This window comes from Manis pentadactyla, chromosome 4 (assembly GCF_030020395.1).
Source record: "Manis pentadactyla isolate mManPen7 chromosome 4, mManPen7.hap1, whole genome shotgun sequence".
In the NCBI taxonomy this organism is placed as follows: domain Eukaryota; kingdom Metazoa; phylum Chordata; class Mammalia; order Pholidota; family Manidae; genus Manis; species Manis pentadactyla.
This window is the reverse complement of record NC_080022.1, coordinates 97,814,682-97,831,649: the sequence shown is the minus strand read 5'-3', so window position 1 is coordinate 97,831,649 and position 16,968 is coordinate 97,814,682. Positions and strand designations below refer to the sequence as shown.

Sequence of the window (16,968 nt, the reverse complement as noted above, 5' to 3'; positions counted from 1 at the left end):
CAGTTCAGCAACATGCTTTAATAGTTGAGTATGTTTTGCCAAGACACGGTCCCACTTGACTATGAAGACAGCTGAAGCCAAAGAAGGGGCCTCATAAGTGAGTCTGGGGCCCACGTGGGCGAGTCCACCCAAGGTTAGGGCTGATGTGATCATCTCCAGCTCCCCACCCCGCAACCTCAGGCCCATATGTAGAAATAAAAACAGAGCCAGAGTCACACCCAGGCCTAAGCACACAGGGGAGTCTGGGAGAGGTTGCCAGAGCTGGCAGACTGCTGCCCAGCGTCAGGGTGGGGCTAGGCCCAGAGGAAGAGTGGTCCAAGGAAAGGGGTCCAGCCAGCAGAGTGCCTGGGCCCACTCCTCTTACCTGCTCCTCTTAGGGAAGCTCATCATGGAGTCTGCTTCTTTTTAAGGAAATAGAAGGACCAACTGGAGCCTCCCAGACTGAGAGAAAGAAGAGAAGGGGAGGGGAAGGGTCAGCTGACTGGTAGGAAGGGGTATGGCCGGCTTGCTGACCATGCTTGGTCTCTGTATTTCACCCTCTCCCTCAACCTTCTGACTTCAGTCCATTCCCCACTTCCCCTTGGACCACTCCTGCTCCCTATCTGAATCCCTCTCCTCCTCCCTAGCTCCGCTCCAGCTGGCTAGTCCCCTTGCTAGTTTTTGCACACCAGCCCACTCTCACCTTAGGGTCTGTGTGCTCGCTGTTCCCCCTGCCTGATATGCTCTTCACCAATCTGCCTGGCTTGTTCCCTCACCTCCTTCAAGTCTTTGCTTGAATGTCACCTTAATGAGGCCAACCTGATCATCCTAGTTAAAACCATTCCCCCTACTGTGTTTATCACTTTCTAACATACTGCATGATTTACTTAAGATGTTTGCTGTTCATTGTCTGTCTGATCTTAAAAGAAGGGTAAACTCCATGAAGGCAGAAATTGTTTTGTTTTGCCTTGTTCACTGATGTATCCTCAGTGCCTAGCACAGTCTGGCACAAGGTAGGGAATAAATAAATATTTGTTGGATTAATGAATGCACTTTGCCTTTGCCCCCTGCCACAGAAAGTGAGGTAAAGGAGTAGGAAGGGAATAAAGGTCCCTGCGAGCCCTTCTCTCCTATTCTGCCTCTGGGATGTCTGCAGCCTTTCCAAAGCCAGCTGCACCGTGTCCGCTCACACTCTGGCGTCTTTAACACGGCACCCCCACCCAACCAAGAACTGACAGTGAGTTTGGGGATGAGGAGAGTGAGCAGTTTCCAGCGCATTGTTTACACCAGGGCTTTGTAGTTTACGTAAGTCAGTGGGAAAGGTAGGAAAGACACCTGGGATGAGACGCTAAGTGAGAGAAACTGAGGCTGGAGAAGGGGTTGGGGCCAGACCCCGGGCAAACTCGAGGTTGGAAAACCCAAGTTAAAAAAAACTTTTTTTTACATCTCAATAAGGGCCACTCTGCCCCCCAGAGGCTCTACCTGCCAGCCTGGGAAAGTCTTGGGGAGAAGAGAGGAGTCACTTTCCGCAGTCGGCACTCCGGGTCCCTTTCCGACTTACCACAACCACACGCGGTGTGCGGGGGTTGAGGGTGCTGGGGGAACAGTGGGGAGGAGGCAGAGAGGAAAGACGAATCAGAGAAATGGCTCCGGGGCTTCCATTCTCTCAGCAGGACCCCCACCCTGGCCTCTGGTTCGGGAAAGCCGCCCAGCTGTTTCTGATTCTTTCTTACTCTCAGCCCCGCCCGAGGGGGTGGGGTAACTGAGGCTCGGGGGAAGCCGAGAGACTAGGCTCTGCTGAGCCGGGGCAGTAACGGGCGGGTGCCTGCGTTCGATCCGCAGGTGCGCCCCCTCCGTTTCGTCCCGGGATTCGGGGTCCACAGGGGGGCAGGAGCCGAGTCTAAACGTTATGGCGGGAGGTGTGGGGGTTGCGGGCGTGCGGTGGGTGGTGGGTTGGATGGACCAGGGACAACGAGCCTTTGATGAGAGACGTCCCCACCTGAAGCCGGCCGCCTACGGCGACTCAGTTGCCAGCATTGAAAAGGAAGTTAAGATTCTCCTGCAACCTCCCGTGGCAGTGATTCTACCCATTTCACAGAAGCGCAAGAATGGAGAGACGACTCGAGGAAATGAATGGCTTAGCCCTAGTGTCACTGTCGATTAGAGGGGAAGGTGTCTCTCCGCGCCCGTGGCTGTTAATCACGGAAGTGGGGTGGGGGGGGGTCTCCGGAAGAAGGGCGCTAGGACCCGTGGGGCGGCGCCGGGAGGGACCGGGCGTTCGGGGCACTGAAGGACGCCTGTGCGCCCCGCGGCAGCCCGCAGGGGCAGGTGGGGGTGCGGCGCGGAGCTGCGCCTGAGCGCCGAGGGGCGGAAGCGGCCGCCACACCTCGGGCGCCGCGGAGCGTCCGGGGCTGGCGCGGGCGGAGCCGCCCTGAGGGCCGCGCGTGTCCCCGGCCTCGGCCCCGCCCCGCGCCGTCCAATGAGAGCCTGCGGCCGAAGGGGCTGTCCGCACATTCTGCCCGCAGCCCCACTCTGCGCCGCAGACCCCCTGACCCCGCAGCCCGCGCCCAGACCCCGAGCTCGGCGCGCCGTCGTCGGCTCCCGGGCACCGCGCTCTGCGCCTCTCCGGGACTCCAGGTGCCCCTGGACGCCTAGTCGCCAGCGAGCCCTATGGCCCCCCAGGGGGGTGAAGTAGGGGCGGCCTGAATCCCTCCAGACAGCGCCCTGTCCACTCCTCCGGGGAGCTATGCTGAGGCCGGGTGGTGCGGAGGAAGCCGTGCAGCTCCCCTCCCGGCGCGTCCGCGCCCCGGCGCCCGTGTCCAGACCCGCGGCCCCCGACAGCTCTCGGGCTTCGGGACGCGCGAGTCTCGCCTGCCTGCTGCTGCTGCTGCTACTGACGCTGCCGTCCCGCGTAGACACGTCCTGGTGGTGAGTGCGGCTATCCGGGTGGGGGACCAGGCGCTGGGGCTCGGGCTGCTCAGGAGACTAGGCTGTCGCTTCGACGGCGTTGAGCGATCCCCGAAAACTGTCACTGAAGTCGCAGAATGGTGGGGGTTGGGGGAATGGGAGAGCGCCACTCCCTCCCCGCCCAGGAGGTATTCGCTGGGGATTTGGAGCAAGGACGCCCTTGGTGGAGGCTTTCAAGACCCCCATTTGCTGTGCTGTGCCCCTGTTCCAGTTCAATACCCTTAGCGCAAACGCTGACTCCGAGTTTCTCAGGATGGATTCAAGGAACTAGTCGCCCACCTGTGGCCTTCGGGGGCCGTCCGCCTCCCCACCTCCGGAGGTGGAGAGGGGCAGCGGGCAAGGGCAGTCCACCCGATAATGCTGTCAGGCTTTGGTGAGGCGGCAGCCCCCAGGGCAAGGTTTCCAAACGGAATGGAGCCAAAACTACCCCCATTAAACTCCCACCACTAAAACAAACATTGGGTTTGCATAATTTAGGCGTTTGTCTTCAGCCTCTTTTGAAGATGTCGTTTCCCATCTTGGTATCTACCTTCCCTCTTCCTCGTTCTTCCCCAGACGACCCCATCTCCTCTCTCTCACCTCCCAGAACTAGAGGCTTTTGTAGTCCCTAAGTATTAAGAGACCCTCTTCTCAGATTTTTTGCAGGGCTTTGACTCCAGACACTTCACAATAAGACAGATGGGATAAAAGGCATTAAAAATCAACTGGATGTCGGTTCTTTTACAAGTCCTGCCCTCCTCCCCCACCTTGTGGGTGCAGCATAGGGGGGAAGAGTTGGACTGCGAAAAGACTTGTCTTCTCATCTTCCGTTTTCACCCGCCCTCCACCAACTATCCAACTGGCTGGCCTCTTGAATGGGCTGTTGCCCCCTCTACCCAGGCAGTGCCCTTCTCCTTTCCTTACTCTAGCCCCCACCCAAGTGTGGTCTCTTCTCCATGTGCACCCTGTGACTTTTCTCCTCTTGACTTGGAATCTTGGCTGGAAGGGTGAGGGGTTGCTGACTGAGGGGCCAGCAAGCTTGGGCTGCAGATTCCTATCATTTCAAGATGCATCTCTCTCCACCTCCCACCCCCATTTTCCTGTTTTAGAAAAATCTCTCTTTTGGATCTTTTTTATCTCTGTAGTGTTGGGGAAGGCAAGGAGGGGGGTTCTGGATGGGGAGAAGGGAGGCCCGTATCTTACATCTGGCTTGAAACATTCCTTTAGAAAGGGAAAGGGAAGAAGGGGACAAGAGAAAAAGCCTTTCCAAGTTCAGAGTGAGATCAAAGCCATCCTTTCCCTTCACGGCCCGTTTGGCCGGCGACTTGAGTCTTCAGTGGTCCTGTAGAGAGAGGATGAAATGACCACTGCCTATCTCTATCCATCTCAGACGGCAATCTGCTTTTGGGGAGTCTTGATTGCTTACCAGTTTGGGAGGCAGTCCTGGGGATCACGTGGTGTTTAGGTGAGGCAGTGTCGCTGATCATTTCAGCATCCTGGTAGTGGTTCCTAAAAACCCAGCCTGGGTTCTTCCTAATCTCTGTTTTGTCCCCTTGGCTACTCCCTCTCTGTCTTCTTTTATCCCTCTGCGATTCTACCCTCCACGTGGTTCATATTAAAGATTTTCGAAAAACTCCTGGATGGAAGAGCTAGGGAGGGAGGCAGGCAGGCAGATGATACAGAGGGATTCAGTGGTCCCTATGAAATGGAGGAAGGCGGCAACAGGGCCAGGGTGGGGAGGGAGTACAGAGGTTATTTTAGTCTCCTTGCCTCACGCTGGTCCGAGCTGCAGGCCCCGATGCCTGCCTCAGTGGTCATCACTTCTGCCATAAGGGGAAAACTGCTTTCTAAAGGCAGGTCAGGCCCCCAAGGTGATTATCTCTCTTTCCCTTAAGAAAAAACCCAGCAAGATTGATATTCCATACAACCCCTGGAAGACTGTGTGTGTCCATGTCCCATCAGGAGCAGAAGGTCATCACTGTCACTAGCTGTGTGATCTTCCTCACAGCCCTTTCCCCCTTATTCGCTGACCACTCCTTCCTTCTCCCCACCTGTAACTGGAGGAGGAGACAACAGATGGTCTCTTCTTAACTCATGACAAACAGAACAAGAAATAGGGGCTGAGGCATGTGCTCCCCTGTTCCATTTTGCATTCTGCAGGGGATGGATGTAGGGAATCACAAGAGCAGAACTGTGTTCATGGCTTCACAAAGGGAGAGGAACAGAGGGGTATCACAGTATTAGTATTATTGTTACCAAAAGCAGCTGCCATTTAATGACCCCTTACTAAGCTCCATACACTATGGCTAAGTACCTTATGAACATCATCTTCAGTCCTCAAAATAATTCAGTGAGTTAGATACTATTATTATCCCCTTTCATGCATGAAGACAGTGAGGGATACAAAGGGAATGGTAAGAAACTTACTCAAGTTCACACCAATTTTGGAGCCAGACTGGTCTTCTGGCTGTGCAAGGTGTGTCTCTCTTGTCCTTGGAATGAGAATGAGCTTGGATTTTGGTGTCAGATGTCTCCTGGTTCTCTTCCAACTAGCCCTGATGGACAGAGCTGGATATTATCACTTAATCTCCCTGTACCTCAGTTTCTTCATCTGTAAAATGGAGATCTCTGTCTCATAGGATTTTTGTGCAGGAATATGTTTTGTGAACTATAAACATATAGCTGATGTTGCATTAAGAGATTCAGGGAGGGTAATAATTGTATTCAAAGCCCTATGTGGGCTCAGCTGAGTGATGTACACTAGGGGCTGTAAAAACAAGAGGTGAAATAAAGGGAGTATCCTTGATCTCATTAAAAAACAAAACATTAAACATCTGTAAATAGGCAATGTCAACAAGGAGGAAAGATGTAATTGAAATGAAGATTATGGTGACTAGCGGGAGAAGGGAGCTGAGGGTAAATCAGAGAAGTTAGGTGTTGATTCAGCAAAGTTATAAGGTACCTACTATGTGCCTGACACCATTCTAGGGGATAATGAACAAAATACAAAAATCTCTGTGTTCATTGAGCAATACATTTGAATCACCTGGGGATGTTGGCAAATGCTGATTCTGACTCAGTAGGCTTGGTGTGGGGCCTGAGGCTCTGCATTTCCCAGTTCCCCAGGTGATGCTGATATCACTGTTGGGGACCACACTTTGAAAAGCCAGGGCTAGAGCAGGGTTTGAAGTTTGAGTAAAAGGAAGGGATGTGATTTGGTTGGAAGTAGGGGAAGAGAGCATTCTGGGGTAGGAATCTGGGAAGGAAACCCAGAACTAGAGTTAGGGGCTTCTTGGCCCCTCTACCAGCCCCTGAGCTGGGGATGCCTTAAACATCTTTGAGCCCTTAACAACTGAGCTTAGTGTTGGGCACATGGTAGGCATTTTGCAGGCATGTGTTGAATTGAGAAGGAGATGGGCTAGGCCTCAGGCTCAGTTTTATTGGACACCCTCACACCAACTACAAGGGGCTGGCCACTAGTCAGCAGGCAAGTGTCCTGCTCTGCAGAATCTTGAAGAGCTATTTAATGGAATGGGAGAAGAGTGGTAGTAGAGAAACTTAATTATCTTCCCATCTTAGAAACTGAACAGATGTTCCCACACTCAGTGAGGATGTAACAAGAAGGACCAATGTGGGCTGCAGCAGAATGGATTTAAGTCAGACCACACGAAGGACTTTTTGCCAGGATTTGGCCTGCCCCACTCCAGACTGTCTCATGAGGGCTGGATTATGGTCTCCCATGCCCATCCAACCCCCCTCTTCCCAAGCCCCACTAAGAAAAAAAACAAACACCCATTGCCTAGAGCAATACTCAGGGCTGAACTGGGGACACAGAACAGTGGTGAGACAGGGATGAGCTCCAACTCCAACGGTCTTGATTCTCCAAACAAAGCACCGTGGCAGTGGGTGTAACTCCCGGCTGTGCGTCAGGCAGCCCTTTCCGGCCTGGCTCAGCCTGGGGTGTTTATTTTGTTTGTTCCTGGAAGCTGTTGCCCTGATGGACAGTGCTGGGGATGCTTATTTCATGGGATTTGTTAGTGGTGGGCCAGCCCTCTTATCCCTCCCCGGGGACAGATGGGCCCCATCAGCCCTGCTGAGTTCCAGAAGAGGCAAGCATCAGCCCTCCTTCTGTTTGTTTGAGTTGGTGTCACCAGTGGTGACCCAGTCAGTGGGTGAGGGCTGGGTGTGCAAATGCAGGGGGCCTGGGGGGTGGGGAGAGGGCAGACATAGAGCCTAGAGCAGTCCAGCTTTCCCCCTCTCCCCACTGGCCGCTCTCCCTTCTCCTCACCCATTTCTAGGCTCATTTTGGGGCCTTTTCCAAACCACAGGCTCATTCACAGCTCACAACAAATCTTTTTTGTCTGTAGCGGCAACTGCCCTCCTTGGCCCCCCACCTGTTTAGAAAAGGGGAGAGGAGGCATCCCTTTGATCTGTTAGGAGAATAGAGTTCCCAGCAAACCAAGGAAGGTGCTAGATGTTGGAGAGAAAGAAAGGAGTGAGAAGTGGGTGAATGGGTCACATCTCCTTTAGTAGACTTATGGGGAGAAAAGGTGATGATGTACTCTTGTCTTCTCTGAAGTGTTCTTCCTGAGGCTTGTGCTGGAGTCCAGGGCTATGATTATTTGTCTGAAGAGGAAACACATACTGCCTTGAGAAATTTGAGAATGTGTCTAGCAACCCACCTATTTTTTAGTAGCCCACCCCAACTGATGTTCTTCCAATTGTTCATACTGGGCAGACTGGGGACTGGAATATGGGGCATGCTACCCTATTGCTTTATCTTGGCCTTTAGCTTCCCACTGCAAACAGCCCCCTGCCCATGCAGGTCCATTCAGAATATCATGCCTTATGGGTTGGGGAGGATGATATTTAAAGACTTACTAGTTAAGAAAGGCCATGGGGCCTGGAGATAAAGGGTATAGGGAGGAGATTTGGGGATGGGATCTTCCTTCCCAGATCTCAGGATTGGGAAAGAGGATTTTTAGCTACATGGGTCAGTCTAGAGCTATAAACATTACTCAAAATGGCCCACTATGTCTCTTCCCGCTAGCCCCTCCCTGTCTCCATTCTTCTTTCTCCAAACCATGTCTTCATAGACCAGCCATGCAGGACATGCCTCTTACATGTGGGTGTAAGAGGGCTGTCTCAGACTCTCGCTTGTTAGTTTATTTTTCTGTGAGGCTCTTCATGTTTATTAAATAAACAGGCAATGGGTTTGTGTGACATACCCACAGCTTCTGTGTCTGTGACACATGCCTGGCCCATTTTCTGGGAGTGTGTGTCACTGTGGCCTTTGGCTAGGGAACTGGTGATGGTGGGAGACCACTGAGTTACTCTCTCTGCAACTGCATAACTATTTCTCCAGTGCTTGTGGGAATGTTCTGCCCATTGGCTTCAGGAAATGTGGGGTGGGGGAAGGGGAAGGAATCTCTCCAAGGTCTACATGCTAAACCTTTCCCTCCTTATTCCCCTCCTGATGCAGAAAGGGCCAGAATGCTCTTGACAGGGCCATCTCCACCTTACAGGTACATCGGGGCACTGGGGGCCCGAGTGATCTGTGACAATATCCCTGGTCTGGTGAGCCGGCAGCGGCAGCTGTGCCAGCGGTACCCCGACATCATGCGGTCTGTGGGCGAGGGTGCCCGAGAATGGATCCGAGAGTGTCAACACCAGTTCCGCCACCACCGCTGGAACTGCACCACACTGGACCGGGACCACACTGTCTTTGGCCGGGTCATGCTCAGAAGTAGGGGCTTTTCTATGCCAGGGGTGGTGAGTGGGTAGGGTGGGCATGATCCCCCCTCCCTTTTCCTGCACATTACTCTATGATCAGAGGACAGTTGTGGGCAGAGCCTAGGATACAGTTGGGAACAGACCTTCAGTACCTTATTTATGTAGGGAGGAGACCCCCTAAATTCCAGTGATAGGACAAAGATGCATTTCCCTAGCACCTCCATCTTTCTTCTTCCTACCCCAACCCTCAACCTGGGGGTTTCCATGCACTGTAAGCTGAAGACTGGGAATGGCTGCTCTGTTCTTACCACTACCATCACTACCCTCACCCCAACCCTACAGTAATGGAAGTAAAGAATAAACAGAAAGGTGATATGTAAATATTTGGAGAGTCAGTGGCTTGGCCCCAGCTCAGCAAAAAAGCTAAGCAGAGCTAGATGGTAAACTAGGAGAGGGAATGAGATGGGACTCTGGAGGTGTCAGGGGAACAGGAGTGATGATTCATCAATCCCCGAGAGCAGGGAGGGAGAAAAGCAGGCAGGGGGAAGTAGCATATCTCTCCAAACAGGCTGACCCCTGGGCTGGGGTCTCCATTACAAGGGAACTGTCCAGCACAGTGGGCCTGAAAAGGCCTGGAATGTGGGCTAAGACAGGCTCAGTTGAGCCAGGGTTGGCACTCAGTGGGAGGGGATGATTCACTGTGAAACTTCAATGAATGGACCCAGGGAGTTTGGAAGGAAGCAGGAGTACAGATCAGCCCAAGGTCAGATGTACCAATAAGAGGATAGAGAGTAGTGAGGGCTGAGGGGAATAGGTCAGATACTCTGGGAGGGCAGGGCATCTTGAATAAAGGGGGCTGCAGGGGTTGCTGTGGGAGAGACAAGGAGACGAGAGTAGGTTTCAGAATTAAAGCTTGTATGTGTTAAAGAAGGGGATAGACATGGGCCTCTTACCTGAAATACACTTCTGCCTCTCTCCAGGTAGCCGGGAGGCAGCCTTTGTATATGCCATCTCATCAGCAGGGGTGGTCCACGCGATCACTCGTGCCTGTAGCCAGGGTGAGCTAAGTGTGTGCAGCTGTGACCCCTATACCCGTGGCCGACACCATGACCAACGTGGGGATTTTGACTGGGGCGGCTGCAGTGACAACATCCATTATGGTGTTCGCTTTGCCAAGGCTTTTGTGGATGCCAAGGAGAAGAGGCTTAAGGATGCCCGGGCCCTCATGAACTTACATAACAACCGCTGTGGGCGCACGGTCAGTACTCATGTCTGTGCTTGTACGTTCGCATTTGCTAGGAGTGACCAGTATGTGTGATCATGGACTGAATGTGCAGGTGGAAGCGCTGAAAGCTTCTGGATCACTTCCAAAGCCCCAACCCCCTGGGACAGGAACAGGAAATGCAAGGGAGCTTGGGAATGCCTAGGTTCAACCAGGTGCTAAAGAGTCTTCACATAGGTGGAAAGTAGGGAAAGGTGGAGAAAAGAAGGGAAATAACTTTTTAAGAAGGAAAAGAACCACCTCCAGCAAGACTGAGGACAAGAGCTTGTTCTAGTCAAGTCACTGGTGTTTGAGCACCTTCTGTGGGCCTAGTACTGTGCTGGGAAATGTGCCACAGAAGTAGAAGGCATGGTACCTTGAACTCTAAAACGTGTGAAAACTAGAGGATGTGCCAGCATACTGTAACCATGAACAGAATTCTGCGGCTCTAAAGAGCAAATGGGCTATCGTGAAAAGGAAAGCACTGTTGGTCCAGGAAGATTTCCTGGAAGAAGAGTTCTTGAATCTGAGCAGGAAGAATGGGTGGGACCTAATGGGGGGAAGAACAGCCAATGGCTCCACTAGCTCCCCAGGGCCGGAAGACCGCAGGGCCCTCATGCTTAGTCCTTGGGATCACTAAAATGTGCCCTGACTGGCCGCCTCTCCCTTACCTGCCTTCCCACCTCCCAGGCTGTGCGGCGGTTTCTGAAGCTGGAGTGTAAGTGCCATGGTGTGAGTGGCTCCTGTACTCTGCGCACCTGCTGGCGCGCACTCTCAGACTTCCGCCGCACAGGTGATTACCTGCGGCGGCGCTATGATGGGGCTGTGCAGGTGACAGCCACCCAGGATGGTGCCAACTTCACAGCAGCCCGCCAAGGCTACCGCCGTGCTACCCGGACTGACCTTGTCTACTTTGACAACTCTCCAGACTACTGTGTCTTGGACAAGGCTGCAGGTGAGTAAGGAATGCAGGTAGGGACAGAGAGTCCCAGTTCTTAAGTGCAGGCACTCCTGGTTAATCACAGTCTGTTCAGCCTCAGGAATTAGGGGAAGGGGTGCAGTGGGTGGAGTCAGCCTCCTCCTGACATAAAAACCTTGTAATGAGATTGATGATGTATGCCTCAGTCTGCCAGGCCCGGTGCTGCCCAAGTAGAGGAGAGGTCCTGGAGGCCTGAGGTCATCTATCACTCTTTTATGTTTCCCACATCTGGGAGGGAGTAGGTATTATTCAGTAAATGTTTAAACAAGTCACCTGTTTTTAGTACTGAGCAATGTGTGGGCTACTCAGAAGTGTAAGATGCAGCTGAAGTCTTTGGCTCTTTATAAACTAGCTAAAGAAATGAGATGTAACAGATAAATGGAACTGCAAAAGATTGATGACTGGAGAAATCAAGAAAGTTTATTTGAAAAATGGAGAGTTTAGGCTGTTTCTTGAAGTGTAGGGAATCTCTGGATAGGCAGAAACAGACAGAGAGTCTTTACACCTAAGTAGAGTGGTAAGTAGGAAAGTATAAGACTTGTTTGAGGAACAGAGAGCAGATTACTCTGAGAAAGGGTTTTGGGTAAGGGAGACTAAAAGTAGAAAGATAGGTTGGGATTACACCATGAATTACCTTGAAAGGCTTTATTCAGTGTGCTGCCACTGAAGATTCCAAAATGGAGTTGGGGAAGCAAGCAAAGAGGAGATCCCTACCAAGGCTAACCATTAGCAGGAAGCAGAAAATCGTTTTTCGACCTGTCCCAGTTATTTGTGGTGGAATTCTTGGGGATGCTGGAAGGTGATATAGTAGAGTGGAAGTTGCCATCTTGGCTCATGTTTTAGGTTCAGATTGGTCAAACTAGGAACAACCTGCAGTGCAACAGAGCTGCCCTTCCCCTGGTTACTCCCAGGCTCCTCTCTGCACACTCAGGACTTGGGTGAGGTGGGGCCAAAAACCTCAGCAGTCTTCAGTACTGCTGGTTTTCACCCATCACTATTGTTCTGGAGAATCAAGTGGCTCAGAGGAAAGGTAGGCACAGAAACAGGGTAGGGCTCTGCTAAAGGAACAGGGAAAGGAGTCTGTGTACTTTGAAGGGTGCTAAGAGAAAAAAGACTGAGAGAACCCTTCTGATTCTCCTAGTGATTTCCTGCCACCAGGTATGTTTTCTTCCCACATGAAGTCTTTGAATGCCTGGAAATAATTCCGTAACATCCAAGGTACAAGCCTATGCGCTGTACTTGAAATGTACCATTGGGGAAGGATCTTTGGAGTTAGAAGGGAGAATATAAGCATACAATTAGGTCTCATAAAACCCAAAGTGGGGCCTGGAGTTCACACAATATATTAAGTCACCCTGGAAAGGAATATGGAGCCAGAAATTCCCTCCAAAGCAGTACTGTCCATTTTTTAAATTTTCTATGATGATAGAAATGGCTACATCTGTCCTCCCAGTACAGCAGCCACTTAGCCACATGGGATTATTGTATTCTTGAAAAATAGCTAGTATGACTGAGGAACTCCATTTTAAATTTTATTTAATTTTAATTAATTAAAATCTAAATGATCACATGTGGCTAGTGGCTACTACACTAGACAGCTCAGCTCCAAAATGCAGAGGCCTTTGGTACATAAGAGAAAGACTTAAGACCCAGCCCTTGGAGTGTGGAGAATACCATATATGGGAGACCTCATTAGCCCATACTCTACAGCAGTGGTCTCCTAACATTTGGATTGTATACTCCTATCATTAAAAAAAATATCTGAGCACGTACTTCCAATATAAACTATACCTATGTTCCACTGTACTGATATATACATTATAAACATACATACAAAATAGGTATTTTAAATTTGTGAAATAGAAAATGAACACAGAAGTTCTGGCATTTTCTTCCCATATCCTAGTAGAATGTGGAGACAATACTGCTATAGAAATCAATTAATCTATTCCCCTTCTCCAACCCCCGGGAAGCCACTTCACCATCTCTGGGAAAGGGCTGGATTAGATACTAAGATCCAGTCCTCCAAAATACTATGATTTTATGATCTATTGACAGGATCTCCTTTGCTAAAATCAGACAGTATGACATCCTGAGCATTCTCTGTGCAGGGGACTACATCATCCCTATCCATCAAGAGTTCCTACATATTAGGAATGTGCCTCTAGCCAGTCACACTCATGAGTTCACCTCCTCAGTTGAACAGAGATTACAGCTACAACAATCCACTGAGTTAGATGCTATTGTTATGCCTATTTTCAAGGGAAAAACTGCAGCCCAGACAGTGTGCTAAATCACACAGCTAAGAAGTGGAAGGACTGGATTTAAACCTGGACAATCTGGCATCAGGCCCATGCTTTTAATGGACATGCTATACTACTTCCCTATATAGTACAACTTAATAAGATATAAATTAAGGACCAAATACTAAGAAGTGGTAACTGAATCAGAGTTGTGGCAAGATTTCTTGGAAGAGATAAATTATAGGCTATGTTGGTTTTTTTTTTAACTTAAAACAGAAAATTTCAAACATCAAGTCAAGAGCCCTCACCCAGCTTTAACAATTACGAGCATTTTAAGGCTGGTTTTTGAAGGGGATATAGAGATGTGTATTGGCCAGAAGGGCACTGCAGGTGAAATCAGTGGTCTCCGGGAAGTCTTGATGGTGGGAAGAAACAAGCCTGGTACAGAAGGCAGTGATGAGATGGTCATTTTGGCTAGTGGGTATATTTTCAGGAAAAAGGATTCTTTATGGTTTCCTCATGAGGATGTGGGTAAAGGAACCCAGGGCAGCTGAAGTAAGAGTTAAGTTGATTCTCACTCTCTCTTGTCCCCAACCCAGGTTCCCTAGGCACTGCAGGCCGTGTTTGCAGCAAGACATCTAAAGGGACAGACGGCTGTGAAATCATGTGCTGTGGCCGAGGATATGACACAACCCGAGTCACCCGTGTCACCCAGTGTGAGTGCAAATTCCACTGGTGCTGTGCTGTCCGGTGCAAGGAGTGCAGAAACACTGTGGATGTCCACACATGCAAGGCCCCCAAGAAGGCAGAATGGCTGGACCAGACCTGAACATATAAATACCTCACTGTCCCTCTACTTCAAACTTCCTGACTCAAAAGCACAAGATCTTTGCATGCACACCTCCCTCCACCCTCAACCTTGGGCTGCTACAGCTTATATTTAAGGATTTGGAGAGTAATCCAGGGGACTTTGGTGTCCTGGCTGGTTCCTTAGCCCTGGGAAGGAGTTGACAGGGGATGTAAGAAACTGAGTGGCTCCCTGCGTGCCCCACCTCAGGAGGCTAGAGGGGAAAGTGGAAGAAAGGGAAAGGGGTCTTCAGAGTGATAGGAGTTGCACTAATGCACATGGTGAAGGCCATTTTTCCTTTCCCTTGCACTAGCTTCCTGACACTTCTTGTTTGTGCAAGAGGAAGGATACCTGAAAAGAGCTTCTTTTTTGTTCCTCCCTGGTGAGGGTGGATGGGACAGATATGAAACCACGTAGCTCTTCCCTGGGTCAGTTTGGGCAGAATGGTTGGTACCCCAAAAGAAACTTTTAGGCTACTACATTCTCCATTATCAAGAGGCTGAGATTGCTAGATAAGAGTTAACCATAGTGAACAAAGTTCCTTTCACATGGTCGTATGTTCATAAATGGCTATGTTTTGTAGGGGGAAAAACTATATTTACACAAACATACATTCTCTTCCCATCACTCTTCTCTTCAACCTGTATCAGGGAGCACTGCGTCTTTGTTCACTTGCTGCCTCTTCAAACTGAATGGCACGCAGTGGTTCCCATGCCTAACAGATCACTAGAATATCCTGGAACCCTCCCGAGAAAGTAATTTTGTAAGCCTGCCTAGGCCTTGGGTTTTTTTGTTTTTTTGTTTTTCTTTTAAGTTTTCCATGCATTATTCTGGTGACCAGCCAGGTTTGGCAAACACTGAGTAAAACACATGTGACTCATGGAGTGAGGAGAGGGTAGCAAGCCTGATCTCAAGGGCCCACGTGAGGCATCAGTGTATACAAGGCAGGTAGTGATCTCTGGCTTTGGTGATATTTAGGAGAAGCTCCTAGCCTTTGAAGCTGGGAGCAGGAGCCTGTGGCTAAAGAGGAAAGGAGAGCTGGGGCTTGGGGCCAAAGTGCTAAACAGCTTAGCAAGTAGCCTTTACCCATTTATCCAACAAAGCTTTATTTAGTGATTCTCTAAGTTTTGGTGACTATTATTGTTCACTCCATGTCTGCCTTCAATAGGGTAGCTCCTTTTATGCTACCTCCACTGCCTAACTAAGTTTGTGGTAGTAGAGTCTCCAGAGATAGTAGGCTTAGTAAGCTAGAGGGTAGGACACAGAGTCCCCCCAAACAGTGATGCCCTATTTTTATGTGACTTGGACAATGGCTGTCTTTTGCCTGTTAATATTTTAAAAGAGCAGAGTGGTATAGAAATTTGCAGTTATGACAGACCTGGGTTGAAATCACAACTGTGCCACTTACTGTTCTTGATATTTTGAGCAAGATAATCCAAATTATCTGGGCCTCTATCTTCTCATCTGTAAAATGATCCTATCTTGGATACTGAGTTTTAATTATGCCCCAGATGCCAGCCACCAGCCACTCTTAATAAAGCCCATAACTGGGTTAGCACATCATGACTTCTCTCAGAACCTCCAGTTAATAACTATGAAGTATTGACAACAGGCTGTAAGTTAAGGGGTATACACAAGGAATTCCAAATATAGGCCCCCCCTCCTTTCCCTTTCCCAAGTTCCTCTCCAACATCCCTTGGGGTCCTCACATGTTTGTGGAACAGCTTCACTGTGCACAGGCAGCAGAAGGATGAGGGAGCCATAGCTCTGGACCATGGCAGAAGATTTATTTGGACGATAGGACTAATATTTGTGTAACCTGCTGAGACCCATGTGGGAGAGTTTAGGGTGGTTTTCTTCTGGTGAGGGGATTTGCTCCGGTTTCACATCCATTAACACAAAACATAAGCTAGTCAGAGCCCTTGTGGTCTGCAGTGAGGGGATTCCTGTGGAGAAATGGTTCTAAGTGAGTCAGGCCAGGGGAATGTCTTCCTTGCAAAGTAGAGTCAACTGGATAACTGATGAGCCAATAGTGAGTTAGAGAGGGGGTAAATTGGAGGGGGCAGGGAGCTTTTGACACCATGAGCTGGGATTAAGAGGAAGAAAGCTTTAGGGTACTCAGGAGGTAAGAGGCATATAGTCAGTCTGAACTCCTAGAGTTTAATGAATTTACAAAAGGGTGCTGTCTTGTATGCTGGGACACTGGGAAGGGACTCAGGTCCTAGTCAGCATCTGCTCTCACAAGAACATCTGGGTAGTTACCACATAAATGTTAGCATAAATGTTAACCTTCCATGGGAAATCAACCTGAGTTAAATCTACCTGTATTCTGTTATCTATTCTTTTTCAGTTCTTACCCTGTGGAAAGAAGTGAGCCTCTCGGGCATCTCATACTGTTCTGTGCTTTTCCCTGGGCTCCAAATTCTAATTCATAAAGACCCAAATTTTGCGATTTCCTATAAATGGTTAAGGGAAGAGAAAACTGTCCTGAGAGTTTGAAAAGTGAGGTGGATAGCAACAGAAAAGAGGTCTTTGTGTACCATACTACAGAGGCTATGTGGTCCCAAGAAGGAATGATGGTTAAGCAATTCATTTTTCTTCTTATTCTTTAGCTTGCTTCTACATTCCGATTGGCTTTAGACAACTGGCATCCATTCTGCATTATACAAACAGAAACTAATTTATTTGGAACAAACAGCAAAATGAGAACTTTATTTGGGGCAGTCAGGGCTCCATCTAGTTCTGCTGCTACTCACTCATTGCCTTTAATCTTCCCCTCTCCCATCCCTCCTCTCTTAAGTAGAGGTCTGTCCCTCAGATTAGCAGTCTCTTGGCCTCTCTACTCTCTTCCACCCCTTCCTGTTGGTCCTCATTTCTTTTGACTTTTAATACTTAGTTATGAAGCACTACAGAAAATGCTATTTGGATACAAAGTTAACTTAAACAACATTATCTCTATCCTTTAAATATTTTAGAATCT

The 16,968-nt window shown here is 49.6% G+C and overlaps 2 protein-coding genes across 5 annotated transcripts in view; one reads left to right on the top strand and one right to left on the bottom strand.

Moving 5' to 3' along the window:
* Positions 1 to 16,968, bottom strand: part of ST7L (suppression of tumorigenicity 7 like) — a 177,920-nt gene that overhangs the window by 51,996 nt on the left and 108,956 nt on the right. Inside the window, exon 16 of one of the 4 annotated variants that reach the window (XM_036921527.2) lies at positions 365 to 441. The exons of the other annotated variants lie outside the window; for them this stretch is intronic. Within the exon in view, the coding sequence (XP_036777422.2) occupies positions 406 to 441 (36 nt within the window). The 3' untranslated portion in view covers positions 365 to 405. The remainder of the gene's footprint in view (positions 1 to 364; positions 442 to 16,968) is intronic. 4 annotated transcript variants of the gene reach the window in all.
* Positions 2,245 to 16,309, top strand: WNT2B (Wnt family member 2B). The gene is made up of 5 exons (XM_036921536.2): positions 2,245 to 2,907; positions 8,451 to 8,671; positions 9,639 to 9,916; positions 10,610 to 10,874; positions 13,741 to 16,309. The coding sequence occupies exons 1-5, from the start codon at positions 2,726 to 2,728 to the stop codon at positions 13,968 to 13,970; spliced, it is 1,176 nt and encodes a 391-aa protein (XP_036777431.1). The 5' UTR covers positions 2,245 to 2,725; the 3' UTR covers positions 13,971 to 16,309.

Bases quoted from the DNA above. Each gene is read 5' to 3' on its own strand.
- WNT2B (XM_036921536.2), top strand. From the start codon at position 2,726: ATGCTGAGGCCGGGTGGTGCGGAGGAAGCCGTGCAGCTCCCCTCCCGG. The intron at 9,917-10,609 runs GTCAGTACTCAT...CCCACCTCCCAG, and splicing joins ACAACCGCTGTGGGCGCACG to GCTGTGCGGCGGTTTCTGAA. The intron at 10,875-13,740 runs GTGAGTAAGGAA...TCCCCAACCCAG, and splicing joins TGTCTTGGACAAGGCTGCAG to GTTCCCTAGGCACTGCAGGC.